The sequence below is a fragment of the Engraulis encrasicolus genome, chromosome 3 (assembly GCF_034702125.1).
Source record: "Engraulis encrasicolus isolate BLACKSEA-1 chromosome 3, IST_EnEncr_1.0, whole genome shotgun sequence".
NCBI classification, from domain to species: domain Eukaryota; kingdom Metazoa; phylum Chordata; class Actinopteri; order Clupeiformes; family Engraulidae; genus Engraulis; species Engraulis encrasicolus.
Window position 1 is genome coordinate 12395422 of NC_085859.1, and position 15000 is coordinate 12410421.

General features: G+C 46.3%; 1 protein-coding gene across 1 annotated transcript in view; it reads right to left on the minus strand.

Moving 5' to 3' along the window:
• Positions 1-15000, minus strand: part of glt1d1 (glycosyltransferase 1 domain containing 1) — a 79023-nt gene that overhangs the window by 47098 nt on the left and 16925 nt on the right. Inside the window, exons 5-6 of the mRNA XM_063194767.1 lie at positions 14046-14082; positions 9674-9730 (exon numbers count right to left, since the gene is read on the minus strand). Of these exons, the coding sequence (XP_063050837.1) occupies positions 9674-9730; positions 14046-14082 (94 nt within the window). The remainder of the gene's footprint in view (positions 1-9673; positions 9731-14045; positions 14083-15000) is intronic.

A 15000-nucleotide genomic window follows, 5' to 3' on the forward strand; every position in this document is an offset into this window, starting at 1 on the left:
TCCTTTAAGCCAATCCTGTAAATTACAAAATATGAACCACTGATTTGAAAGTATCGAAAATAATCAAATCGCTGGCCTAAGAAATAGATATCGAATCGAATCGCCACTATGGCCCTGGTTTACACCCCTACCCCTCCACCTCCCTCCCTCCATCCCCTCTTGCCACTTTACTGTGGTGCATGTTTTTGTAAGTTACCCAGCGCCCTGGACACCCAACGAGACGCAGCAGTGGCACTCTTCATTAGTGGAAGCACATGTCATTGGGCTGATCAAGAGCAGAGTAATTAAACTCATTTTTAATGACTTGGAGGCACGGCTGGATTTAGTGGAGGCCTGTCAGCTCAGAGATAGTGCTCTGAACTCAGTGTGTGTGTGTGTGTGTGTGTGTGTGTCTGTCTGTCTGTCTGTGCCTGTGTGTGTGTGTGTGTGTGTGTGTGTGTGTGTGTGTGTCTGTGTGTGTGAGTGAGAGAGACAGAGTGTGTGTGTGTCTGTCTGTCTGTCTGTCTCTCTGTCTGTCTGTGCTTGTGTGTGTGTGTGTGTGTGTGTGTGTGTGTGTGTGTGTGTGTGTGTGTGTGTGTGTGTGTGTGTGTGTGTGTGTGTGTGTGTGTGTGTGTGTGTGTGTGTGTGTGTGTGTGTGTGTGTGTGTGTGTGTGTCTGTGCCTGTGCCTGTGTGTGTTTGTGTGTCAGTCTGGAAGGTGGGCTCTGCCAAGGGCAAGACAAACAGAAGGGGATCTATGCCACCACCTATCAGGCCAAAACAAAGAAATAAGAAACGACTACAAAAAGTGTGCGTGTGTGTGTATGTGTGTATGTGTGTATGTGTGTGTGTGTGTGTGTGTGTGTGTGTGTGTGTGTGTGTGTGTGTGTGTGTGTGTGTGTGTGTGTGTGTGTGTGTGTGTGTGTGTGTGTGTGTGTGTGTGTGTAAAGAAGAAAGCTTGCTGTACTGGACAGCCTGACAAGACCTGATCTCTGCCACAACACACACAGAGTGGAACAAAGAACAAACAAACATCAATAAAAGATAAACAATAAAAACAAAAAATAACTTATCTGTGGAGCCTAGGTAGGAACATTTTCTAGCCAATGAATGTCTATGAATGTCCTTTTTTATCAAAGCCCAGTGCCGGACTGGACTGACAAAAAACATAGAGGACCTCCTCCTCAAATGTCCCTGACACTTAGACACAGCCACAGGCAAGCTTCCAGGCAAATTTGCCGTATTGACAAACACAAGGGAGACAAAAGCCAAGTCATAATTTCTACTACTGGAAACGCTGAAGAGAGAGAGAGAGAGAGAGAGAGAGAGAGAGAGAGAGAGAGAGAGAGAGAGAGAGAGAGAGAGAGAGAGAGAGAGAGAGAGAGGGGAGGGAGGGAGGGGGGCTTTGGCTGATGCCAGCCAGCCTAATGTGAGCAAAATATTTCAGATCATCAACAACAATATCCGAGCGCAGGGCCATGAAAACAGATAGATATGGCTGTGAATCAAAGAGAGAGGGGGAGGGAGAGACAGGGAGAGAGTGAGATGGAGATGGATAAAAATGGAAAGAGAGAGAGAGAGAGAGAGAGAGAGAGAGAGAGAGAGAGAGAGAGCTGAGAGAGAGAGAGCAAGTGAAAGAGATTTAACAGTCATTTATTGTATCATTGTCACTAGTGGAGCACAGCGGTATGAAAAAAGAGAGACAGAGAGGGATGCGAATCAAAGAGAGGAGAAGAACAAAATGAAGGGAGAGAGAGAGAGACTGAGAGAGAGAGAGAGAGAGAGAGAGGGAGAGAGGGGGAGAGAGAGAGAGAGAGGGAGGGAGAAAGAGACAGGGAGAGAGACAGAGACAGAGATAGAGAGAGAGAGAGAGAGAGAGAGAGAGAGAGAGAGAGAGAGGGAGAGAGAAAGAGACAGGGAGAGAGAAACAGAGAGAGAGAGAGAGGGAGAGAGAGAGGGAGAGAGAAAGAGACAGGGAGAGAGAGAGAGAGAGAGAGAGAGAGAGAGAGAGAGAGAGAGAGAGAGAAGGAGAGAGAGAAAGAGCGAGACAGAGAGACAGAGACAGAGGGAGATGGAGAGAGAAAAATGAAGACATGCCAAACTCTTTTGCAGCATGACAATGAAAGAAGAAGAAAGCAACTTGATGAGTCGCATCGAGCAGGCAGGCAGGCAGGCAGGCAGGCAGGCAGGCAGGCAGGCAGGCAGGCAGGCAGGCAGATCAGGCAGGCAGGCAGGCAGGCAGGCAGGGCAGGCAGGCAGACAGGCAGGCAGGCAGGCAGACAGGCAGGGAGGCAGGCAGGCAGGCAAGCAGGCAGGCAAGTGAGCAAGTGGAGCATTACAACGATATGGTGATTAGCGCCAGAGTCGGCTGCCACCAGACCAGACAGCAGCGCGCTGCTACTCCGAGCACGTCAGCCGAGCCCTTTGTCTGCCTAAACTCCACCACAGATCACACAGTGGCAACAAGCAGCAAGGCTCCCTCTGGGCGCCGCAGGACTGCAGGGCTGGACCAACCCCCCCCAACCCCAACCCCCCATCCTCCACACCCCTAATCCCCCCACCCCCCCCAACACCCCTGGGGCTGCGGCAGGCTGGTGGGGCTCACACGCACGCACACACACACACACACACACACATACACACACTCAAGCCATCTACCTCACACACATATACTAGCATGTATACACAAGCTTGCTCACTCACTCACTCACTCACTCACTCACTCACTCACTCACTCACTCACTCACTCACTCACTCACTCACTCACTCACTCACTCACTCACTCACTCACTCACTCACTCACTCACTCACTCACTCACTCACTCACTCACTCACTCACTCACAGACATAGATGTTCGGTCACGGTACGCACAGACGCACGCACGCAAGAATCAGACACATACACAGAGAACCATCCCCAGTACAAAAACACAAAAACAACACAGAGAATCATCCCCAACACACAACACAGCTGACACCTCAGCACCTTGCTGCATATTTGATGTGCTTCAGTGTGCATGGCATGGGTTCGTAATGATAACACAGCGGAGTCCTGCATGGGTCAGATTTTCACAAACCGCACCCACCCGAACCCGTCACACTACATGCCAAACCCGAACCGCTACCCGGCAGAATTCAAATTCACATTCAATTTCACAAATTTCACATTCTTTATCTTTACTATTTTTATTTTTATTTTCCCCTCCCTGACTATTCCTGTGTTATTTGTGTCTTGAAATGTCCATGTGGGCATTCGTTTATTTGTGTATTTATGTAAGCTACTAGATACCTGAATTTCCCCCTGGGAATTAATAAAGTTACTCTACTCTACTCTACTCTAAATGTGAAATCCAGACCCGGACCGACCCGGCACCCGACGCAATGCAACATTTTTCACCCGTTTCATGAAAATTCGCGGCGGGTACCCGACCCTGTGCAGGGCTCTGTAACACAGTGCAGCACAGCACAGTGCTGTGAGGTCTGGATGGGGCAGGGAGGTGATGAGGAGAGATGAGGAAGAGGAAGAGGATGAAGCTCATAGGTGTGTCATTCATCAAAGCTCACCCTCACCGTCACCTGAGTTGTACATTATGACACACACACACAGGCACGCACGCACGCACGCACGCACGCACGCACACACACACACAAGCACGCATGCACTCACGCAGGGCCGCTGACAGCTTTTGCTGGGCCAAGGACAAAGTCATCTGATAGGGCCCCCTACCCAATATAGACCTATATAATATAATGGTGGCCCAATTCTGGGCCCTCTGTTTCTCTGAGCCTGGGACAACATACCCGTTTGCCCCCCCCCTGTCGGAGGGCCTGCACGCACGCACGCAAACACACACCCACACACACACACACCCAGGCACTCAACGCAACCACTCATGCGCCAACCCATGCACACACATAAAAAATCTCGGCAAACAAAGTTATGCCACTTCGCAAAGTAGGAACCTTTTCCAGCCGCTGAAAAAAAGTAGAAATCACCAAACAAATATCACCTCTATATTTTATGAGCTTGTAGGTGCTGGTGGCTAGAGCAATTTCCCTGACACACACAGACACAGACACACAGACACACAGACACACAGACACACAGACACACAGACACACACACACACACACACACACACACACACAGACACACACACACACACACACACACACTAGGGCTGTTCGATTATGAGAAAAATCAATATCACAATTATTTCAGTCAAATTGATATCACGATTTTTTCAGACAATATTTCTTTTAAAGACAAATAATTGTGCTAAAGGATTCACGTTCTTTCCTCCCTTCAACAGTGTGAGTGGAGGGCCACGTAGAGAAACACACAGTGGTGTTCTGCATGAGTTTTGGGTAGCAAGTCTGCTCTGAGCTCGCAATGGCTCAAGTGGAGGGGAATGTATTGTGCTTAGCATAACTTATCTTTTGGCAGTAAAGACAAATGGCAAAAATATTGTTTCAAATCGAATTCAAATTTGATATTGTTTGACAACAATATTGATATCACGACATAAATTTGATATATTGCACAGCCCTAACACACACACACACACACACACACACACACACACACACACACACACACACACACACACACACACACACACACACACACACACACACACACACACACACACACACACACACACACACACACACACACACACACACGCTTACTTTCCAATTTCTCCACTCTGAACTCCTCCGGTCCGACCCTCTGCCACCTTTTCTAGCTTGTTGCCACAGAAATGGCCTCGCCACACTCAATCTGGCTTCTGAAGGCCGCAGGCGAGCGAGCGCGTGAAATAATGTCTTTCATTTAGGCAAAGGAGCGGAGACAGCGGGAGAGGCAATCAGTGGGCTGCTGCTCAGGCCGCAGACATGAGCAAGGCAAGTGGAAAACACTGGGTGGATGAGTGGAAAGAAAAAAAGACTAACAGAAGGAGAGAGACAGACAAACGCAAGAGAAAGATGAAGAAAGACAAGAGATAAGGAGAGAGAGGGAGGGAGAGAGAGAGAGAGAGAGAGAGAGAGAGAGAGAGAGAGACAGAGACAGAGACAGAGAGAGAGACATAGAGACAGACAGAGAGAGAGTAAAAGAAAACAAAAAGACAAAGAACTACTACATACAGAGACAAGGACAGAGAGAGAGAGGCAGAGGGGGGTTGTGAGTAAGAGAAAGGGAGGGTGGATGAGAGGGGTTGCAAGAGAGAAAGAAACATTACTCCAAGGACCAGTGGTTCTCAAACAGTACTCCAAGGACCAGTGGTTCTCAAACAGTACTCCAAGGACCAGTGGTTCTCAAACATTACTCCAAGGACCAGTGGTTCTCAAACCTTTTTGAACAAAATGCTCCCTGGACCTCATTACAAGCCCCCCAATGCCCCCTTGACCTCATCATAAGCTTAGTATTAAAAAATAAAATGGACTAATGCCCCCCCCCCCCCCCCCCCCCAATGGCAACTAAGCACCGCCCCCTCTCAGCTGTATCCTCAGCTATCCTCAGCTAGTGGGGGTGGAAAGAAAGATAGAAGAGGGAGCGGTAGTAGTACTTAGGAGGTAAACACTCACGAAACAATTAGAGAGGTAGGTGAAGTGGGAATCATGCTGTGAAATAAATATCACAAAAGGACAAATGGCGAATGATGCACTACGAACAATTTCTAGAACAATTTCATGATTATAACTTCGCCTTGATCAACCATCTTAGGGACATTTGCTTTAGAGACATTTGCACAAATCCACTTTTCAGTGCCGCGCGCTATACATCCATTTTTTGAAAGTGTACTCCTCCTATTCCCGGCTTTCATAATAATAACAACAAGATGGTGCAGCTTTTAAGGATTTGCTCCCTACATTGTAGAGGAAAGTACAGACTGAACACGGTGCTCTTTTCTCTTCTCTATTTTGAAGATATTAATGGCACAGCCATAAGTGATATACGGTGCAGAGCGCTCCATATGCAGTGGACCCCAAGGACTCCGGTATTGTGAAGAACTTTATTTCAAAGTGCTCAGCTGGAGGTGCAGGGCAGAGGCAAGGCAAAGGAGAGAGAGATGGCAGAGGCAATCATTATGATGGTGAAAATAATCAGAAGAAAATAAAACAAGTCCAACAGGCGGACAATAGATGCGTCCCTCTATGCTTGTGGTTCTCAACCTTTTTTGACCAAATATCCCCCAGGCCTCCTCATAACCTGTCAAGGCAATTTATCAGGAAGCCTACCATGTAGGCCTATAAGCCTGGATTTGAAAAAGTAGGCCTATCATGGGATTTCAAATAGATCAAGTAGGCCTAGCCTAAAATCCAAATTTCCAGACATTAGTAGTCTATTCAAAACAAACTTTTTGTCCCTCACCAGTCAAAATGAACAGTAGTCTAAATGTTAATCTTACTACCCAAACACACACTTATTAATGAAAATGAAAATGCCTATTAAGTTGGTATTTTCTACTAGCCGAACTGAAATTTCAACTGCATTTGCCCAGTTAGCTAGTGTTAAATTTAGAGCCCAGTTAATATGAACCATGGTAGTAGCTCTATCAAGCCACGTGCAGGAAAGAATCTAAACATCGACAAATAGGCTAATAAACAGGCCTAAATAAAATCGAAGGGGTGAATCATGTCGTTATTGTTCAATGGGAGATTTTTTTAACGCCAAGGCACAAAGCAGTGTCATCCAAAACGTGATAAAACCAGGGGTCTTCAGTAGGCGACGTAGCTCTATTCAAATTCTGTCAGGCATAGGACATCACCCTATATTTCGCAAGATCGCACTACCGGGGCTAGCTACGCTTCTTACCCGCCTTTCAAGCTTCGCTGCCCGGTCAGCCCGCGGCAGACAGACTCGGCAGAACAGGCCAGATAGCAAACAGGAAACGATCATTTGCACACATACCCTCTCTGAATCACTCAATCGCTAGCATAGTGTCTACAAGTTGTAAGTAGTGTTTACTATATTGTTATAGAAGTACTGTACAAGAAGTAGCCTAGTGCAATGTAAGCCTGTGGCTGCCTGGTTGTGGTAAAAGGCTAACGAATGCTAACTCTAGCTTACCCGGCTGGCTAAAGACATCGAGTGATCAAATGACAAAGTGGGGAAACCTATTTGTGTCAAATAAGTTTGTAGTGCATTTTTACACCAATCCATGATAGTGGTGGTATTTATAAGCATGTATGCTCTTTAAATGAAGCAAAAACTTTGATGTTGGAAATCACAGAAATCGCCGCCATGTTTCTCTGAAAATGTTGGCCAAAGCTGAACTGCAACTGAACTCTCTGTGCCGCCCTGTGGACACAGAGGGAATCACAATTCAGAAACGTATCACGGGCGGACGGACGGACGGACCGACGGATGGACAAAGCCTCTTATAGAGATGCGTGGGACGCATCTAAAAAAGGTGTGGAGAGGAAAAACGGTGACTACATATACGTACATGGGTTCTACATTTTTGTTTTCTCGTGGCTGTGCGACTCTAGCTGCGCACAACCTCTGATTGTTGGAAACTGCTGTCAGTGGTTGTGTCTTGCCCCTCCTCACAACACCATGTTTATAAACAGGGCGAATCCATGTATAGGCAAACAAGCTTGATTTGTGTCTATGCGAGAGAGAGAGAGAGAGAGAGAGAGAGAGAGAGAAAGAGAGAGAGAGAGACCTTCTCATTGGCAGATTCATGCTGAAGCCTTGTACTTATTACTGCCCTTTAAAGAGAGGAGTGAACCGCAGCATTCATCAACACACTGCCACTGAAAAAGACAGCTCTAATAGTAACACACGCTCGCACGCACACACACACGCACGCAGGCATGGACGTTCACATACACGCACGCACTCATGGACGTTCACATACACGCACGCACTCATGGACGTTCACATACACGCACACACGCATGGAAGTTCACATACACACACGCACTCATGGACGTTCACATACACGCACACACGCATGGACGTTCACATACACACACGCACTCATGGACGTTCACATACACGCACGCACTCATAGACGTTCACATACACGCACGGACGTTCACATACACACACGCACATAGAAACACACACACACACACACACACAGATGCACACACACACGTACGCATTCATCAACACACTGCCACTGAAAAAGACAGCTCTAACAGTAACACACGCTCGCACGCACACACGCACGCACTCATGGACGTTCACATACATGCACGCACTCATGGACGTTCACATACACGCACGCAGGCATGGACGTTCACATACACGCACGCACTCATGGACGTTCACATACACGCACGCATAGACGTTCACATACACGCACGCACTCATGGACGTTCACATACACACACGCACTCATGGACATTCACATACACACACGCACTCATGGACGTTCACATACACACACGCACGCATGGACTTTCACATACATGAAAAAGACAGCTCTAACAGAAACACACGCTCGCACGCACGCACGCAGGCATGGACGTTCACATACACGCACGCACTCATGGACGTTCACATACACGCACGGACGTTCACATACACACACGCACATAGAAACACACACACACACGCATGCGCACACTCACACACACATACACACACACACACACACGCATGCACACTCACACTCACACACACACTCACACACACACACACACACACACACACACACACACACACACACACACACACACACACACACACACACACACACACACACACACACACACACGTGCACACTCACACACGTTCACACACGTTCACTCATTAGAGTTGTTTTTTCTTCCACACATAGTATCAGATTTTTGCTTTTTTTGTTAAATAAGGTGTACTGACAGAGCATTTTTTTTACCGTATGTCCTTTTAATCTTCAGAGCATTTTAAGGATCATGTTTGAAGCAGTGCCTTTTCTGCCATCACCCAGAGAGTTGAGAACACTTTATTACAGCTACTGTAGCGTATGTTTTAGAGTTGCTGTGTTCCAGAAGGATGAGTAAAAAGAGTGAGATTCACTTGGACACTCACGCTCAAACACTCACACACACACAGACAGGTGCGCGCGCACATCCGCACACACGCACGCACTGTACACACACACACACACACACACACACACACACACACACACACACACACACACACACACACACACACACACACACACACACACACACACACACACACACACACACACACACACACACACTCGTACTGATAAGTTGTGGCCAAAAATCTGCTTTCTAAATTAATCAAATTAATCAAATCAAAACTAATTCAGGCAGAATTACTTAATAAATCATGCAATGAAATAAATATCACGAAAGGGATGAATGCAAATGATAAAACACTGTGAGATTTCAACTCATTACTGTCAATTTCATTATTTCATTACTGTATTAATCAGTTCCGCGACTTTATCAGCATATCATAATAGGCATTATTCAGCTAAAAAAACACAACGTTTATGGAAACAGCAGTCCATAGCAACCAATGATTCTTTACCTCAAGTTACCCCAGAGTTATGAAGTAAACACCGCACTTGGCACAGACACAGAACAAATGTCACACCCACACACTGACACAGACACACAAACCAAAATGTGTTGATAAATCTCCCACACACTCGTACAGTTAACGTGCTGTTAAGTCCCCCTGTGGAGTCGGGGTTAACGAGACAGACTGCACTCCTGACTTACCTGAGCACCGCAGGAACTCTCTCCAGCTGAAGTCTGTCGCGGCCCGGGTCTCAATGCCTACAAACATGAAACAGCCAAATGTTAGAGATGATGATGGTAAAGAGGGAGGAAGAGAGAGAGAGAGAGAGAGAGAGAGAGAGAGAGAGAGAGAGAGAGAGAGAGAGAGAGCGAGAGAGAGAGAGAGAGGGTGAAGAGGTAGATTCAAAGAGAGAGTGAGAATGAATGTAAGGCAGAGATTCACAGAGAGAGATGGAGTAAGAGAGTGTGGGTGAGGGAGAGAGTGATAGAGATACAGAAATAGATATATATAGAGAGATGGCCAGGTAAAGACAGACAAAGAGAGAGAGAGAGAGAGAGAGAGAGAGAGAGAGAGAGAGAGAGAGTCTAAAGAGAGGAGACTGTGCCCTCTGTGTAATTGAGGTGTTGACCATATCGCCACCTGTTGAGTGTCGGCATGGCGTATGATCTCCTCTCCCCTCCTGCAGAACATGACCTAGCCAAGGTCACAGGCAACCGGGCGGGCGGCTCGGCAATTAGCATTCGTCCGCGTTCCTCACTTCCTGAAAAGGTCATGCCACGCGTCATCTGTCTTTCACGCGGAGAACACCGCTGAGTGCCATCACCTTGGTGATATGCTTTACATCTCCCTCACATTCTCCCTCTCCCCATCAGTCTCTCTCTCTCTCTCTCTCTCTGTGTCAAACCATCCTTCACTTTCACACTCTCCCACTCCTATACATACCCCCCCTCTCTCTCATTCTCTCTCTGTCAGTCTCTTTCTCTCCAATCATCCCTCGATTTCTCAAACCTCCCATGTCTATATCTGTCTCCTGTCACTCCTCTCTCTCTCTCTCTCTCTCTCTCTCTCTCTCTCTCTCTCTCTCTCTCTCTCTCTCTCTCTCTCTCTCTCTCTCTCTCTCTCTCTCTCTCTCTCTCATCCAGGGCCGCTACTAAGGTTTTGGAGGCCCGAAGCATAACTGGTCAGGAGGCCCCCACTCATAATTAAATAACAATAAAACAAAAAACTAATAATAACACTACTACTACTACTACTACTACTACTACTACTACTACTACTACTACTACTAACACTAATAATAATAATCATCTACGAACTAATAAATATATGTTTTCTTTTGTAATGTAATTCAATATTTTTTTTTCTTCTCAGTTTAAGAGGCCCCAATTTTGGGGGCAAAGTGGTTGGTGCCTCAAGCCCTGGTTGGTGCCCTACGCACTCTGCAATAATCTGCTTATGTCTAGCGGCGGCCGTGCTCTCATCTTCCATCTTTAATCTATCTATCCAACTTCATCAGTTTCAGCCCCACAATTAACCTTCATCACTAGGTGGCTCCATCCCGCTGCACAGCAACTGACCCGGGATCAGTCTGACAGCACTGCTGGGTAATTAAAGCTGCTAAACAGATGACCTTTGATACCAGAATAAAAGACACGATGATTTAAGGATAACAGACAAGGCTGTGAGCGATAGGCGGGGACTGAGGCCTTGGTAATGGAAATCACAGAACACTGATTGCTTCCTTTCGATATGAATGTTTTTAGATGCTGGGACTTTCGATGACCAAACGACACTGCCTTCAGACCGATAAAACCCATAGGGCTGAAAACTATTACACCATATACGTGTATGTAATGACAGCATATAAACTAGACAATACAAATGCAAGAGAACACATTATTATAGCATTATATTATTTTATTATAATAACTTTATAATACATAGTGAAACTGTAATATGAACTGCAATTCTGAAAGTTTTTAAAAAATAGCACGAGCCGGAAAAACCCTAACAGACTCAGTCTAACGAGCAAGTGTCCTCACTGACAAATCAATGCGTCTGGTTGGGGTTTGCAGCCTTAACTTTGCCCAGAGTGACAGTGGACTCAGGCTGATTAGCAGCCGTCACTCCAGAGAGCACTAATTGGCCGTTCCCACTTCCCACTACTCCGCTGTAGCTAAGGGAAGTCGAGCAGACAGGTGCCATGTCACAGCTCTACAGCCCCCTGTCCCTCTTCAGTGGGTTTCAAAGTGGGGGGCCGGGGACCCCTGGGGTGCCACAAGGGGGTGGTAATTGTGCAATACTTATATAAATACAAAGTAATTCAATCCAATATTACTTTAATAATTTCAATTAACCTAATAACTAACATGAACCAAATCATCCAAAAATAAGATAAACAATACTATCAATTTTTTTTAATAATAATCTATTACATCTCTGAACATTGCTACAATTATCATTATTGTTTTATATAATGAGACACATCTAGATAATGTCTAGATAACATCTAGATAATGATTGTGAAAGGGGATGCGTCGGAGAAAAAAAAAAGTGTGGCATGAGTCGACCCATGTAAGGGCTTCAGCACACCGGCTCCGACGAAGTGCTGAGCACTGCTCAGCTAAAATTCGATTCCATTGTTTTCAATAGAACCACGCACACTGGCGCCGATGTCTGTGGACATTGTCCGATGCCGGATAGCAGAGACGAGTTCTATTTTGTCTGCGCCGCCCATTGACTATCAATGCAATGTTCGTATGAAATTTGGTTTGGGGGTCGAATTATGTCGGAAGCAAAAGTGCGTCGCACTTTGTCGGAGCCGGTGTACGGAAGCCCTAAGGGGGGCCTTGGCTGGAATATACCGGGGGGCCTTGTCATGGTAAAGTTTGGGAACCCCTGATCTATCTTCACTGGCCCCTTACTTGGCAGGAGAGACTGAATGTAGCACTTGACACAGACACCCTCAAAACGGAAATCTCTCATTAAGCGCAGTCACATGCAAGGAAAAAAACCCTGAAAAACTGAAACTTATTTAAACTGAATGGTCTGCAGTACTTGGTTTGTGCACGAGTCATGAAGCTCTTTGTTCATTTCAAAAGGTGGCCCAAGTGGCCGTATTGCAAGAATATTCTGGTAGCACAACAGAAGTTGCTATAAACTGACAATATTGACAATTTGATAATGTACCAGGACTCCCTGGCAGAAGAGACTCTAGTCTCAATGGGACAATCCTGGCTAAATAAAGGATAAATAAATAAAATATCCCATTTGAAAACAGAATGTTCTATGCATGAAATTGCGCTGACTGACACCCTCAAGACAGAACACTCTCATTGTCTTCCTCTCAATACTAGTTTTCTCTTTCTCACTGAGTGTTTTTGTTCCCCAGCATAATATGTCAGACACTTACGGTGGATTATTTCCAGCCAGCATGGCGCCGCCTAGTGCTTCCACTACACAATTTATTTATTTCAGTCCAGTAACGGCAAGTGAAAGTGGCTGATACATCAGACTACATTACTTCCATGTCGTGCTTGTGCTCCCTCTCTCTCTCTCTATCTGTCTTTATCTCTCTCTCCCTCTCTCTCTTACACAAAAACAAACACGGACACAAGGTGACAGCCTGTGCTCTCTCTCGCCCTCTCTCTCTCTCTCTCGCGCTCTCTCGCACTCTCTCTCTCTCTCTCTCTCTCTACCACACACACACACACACACACACACACACACACACACACACACACACACACACACACACACACACACACACACACACACACACACACACACACACACACACACACACACACACAAACACACACACAAGGTGTTAGCCTTCCTGGCACTGTATGCCTGAGCTGGCACATTGGCCTGTGTGATGTGGAGAGAGCAGATGGGCCTGTTTGGAGTTTAATATGCTCCCCATCAAGAGACAAGGACCTGGCACAGAGGACACCAGGGGAGAGAAGGAGAGAGAGAGAGAGAGAGAGAGAGAGAGAGAGAGAGAGAGAGAGAGAGAGAGAGAGAGAGAGAGAGAGAGAGAGAGAGGGGGGGGGGGCAGAGGCATTTGGAATGGGAGAGAGAGAGAGAGAGAGGGAGAGAGAGAGGGGGGGGGAGGAGAGAGAGGGGGGGCAGAGGCATTTGGAATGGGAGAGAGAGAAAAAAAGAGAGAGGGAGAGAGAGAGAGGGGGGGGGGCAGAGGCATTTGGAATGAGAGAGAGAGAGAGAGAGAGGTGGGGACAGAGAAAAGGAATGTGATACAGTAAGACAGGGAGAAAGAGATAGAAAGGAAAGGAAAGACAAATAGGGAAGAGGGAGGGATAAGAGTTAGAGTGAGAGAAAGTGTGTGTGTGTGTATTTGTGTGTACGAGAGAGAAATAGATGGACAGAACAAGAGATAGGGGATAGGTAGAGAGAGAGAGAGAGAGAGAGAGAGAGAGAGAGAGAGAGAGAGAGAGAGAGAGAGAGAGAGAGAGGGAATGGCCAACAACAACATCCCCTCCTCCCATGGCCCGAGCACAGGGGTCTGTGAGGAGGAGAAGGCCGGTAATTACGGAGGGACAGAGAACTCACCTTGCGGCTGGATGCGGATCTTACTGCTCTCAGACATCTATAATGAGCAACAGGAAGGTAGAGAGAGAGAGATGGAGGAATAGAGAGAGCAGAAAAAGAAACATGTGAGAGCAAAGACAAAGAGAGATCATGAAAGTGAAAGAGTGGGAGAGAGAGAAAGAGAGAGATGGAGAGAGAGCAAGAGAGAAACAGAAACAGAGAAACCGAGAGAGAGGGAGAGGGAGAGGCAGAGGCAGATACAGGCATAGATGAATAGAAATGAGACGGACAAAAGCAGAGAAAAAGTATAGTGGGAGGATGAAGAGAGAGGCGAAAGAAAGAAGAGAAAAGAATAGTCAGCGGTTAATGATGTGCGGCGCTGCAGCAGGAGCCTAAACGCCCTGTAGTGTTTTATGGAGCATGAGGTCGTAATAGGATCAGAAAGCCTTATCACAGGACAAATTACAACTGTGCTCACACAAGACATCCAACACTTTTATAACTCTGGAGAAAAAATAGGAATTATTTTATTGTATTATTTTTTTTAAATATATTTTTAGGGGCTTTTTATGCCTTTATTTTGATAGGACAGTCTGAGATGGTGACAGGAAACAAGTGGAACAGAGAGATGGGGTAGGATGACCAACGGCCGAACTCGAATCGGGGTCCCTGTGGGCAGGAATTATTTTTTTACATATTTCTTCTCTTGGCTCACCTAACGCATAAAAATAAATAAATAAGGCAATGGTGAATATTTCTATAGATAAGGACCCCCGATCAATGAATATGGGGACGGTGAATAACATGCCTATTGTAAATAAGCTGTTCAAAGTCTAACGAAAAGACCTATGATCTCCCCAAGTCAATATTGGCAAAGAGCAAAGAAATGTTAAGAAAATGTGCAGAGGGAGATATAATACGAAAGGCAATATTACGGCAATCGTAAAAGCGGATCTGAGCGCGAATGGTGCTGGGA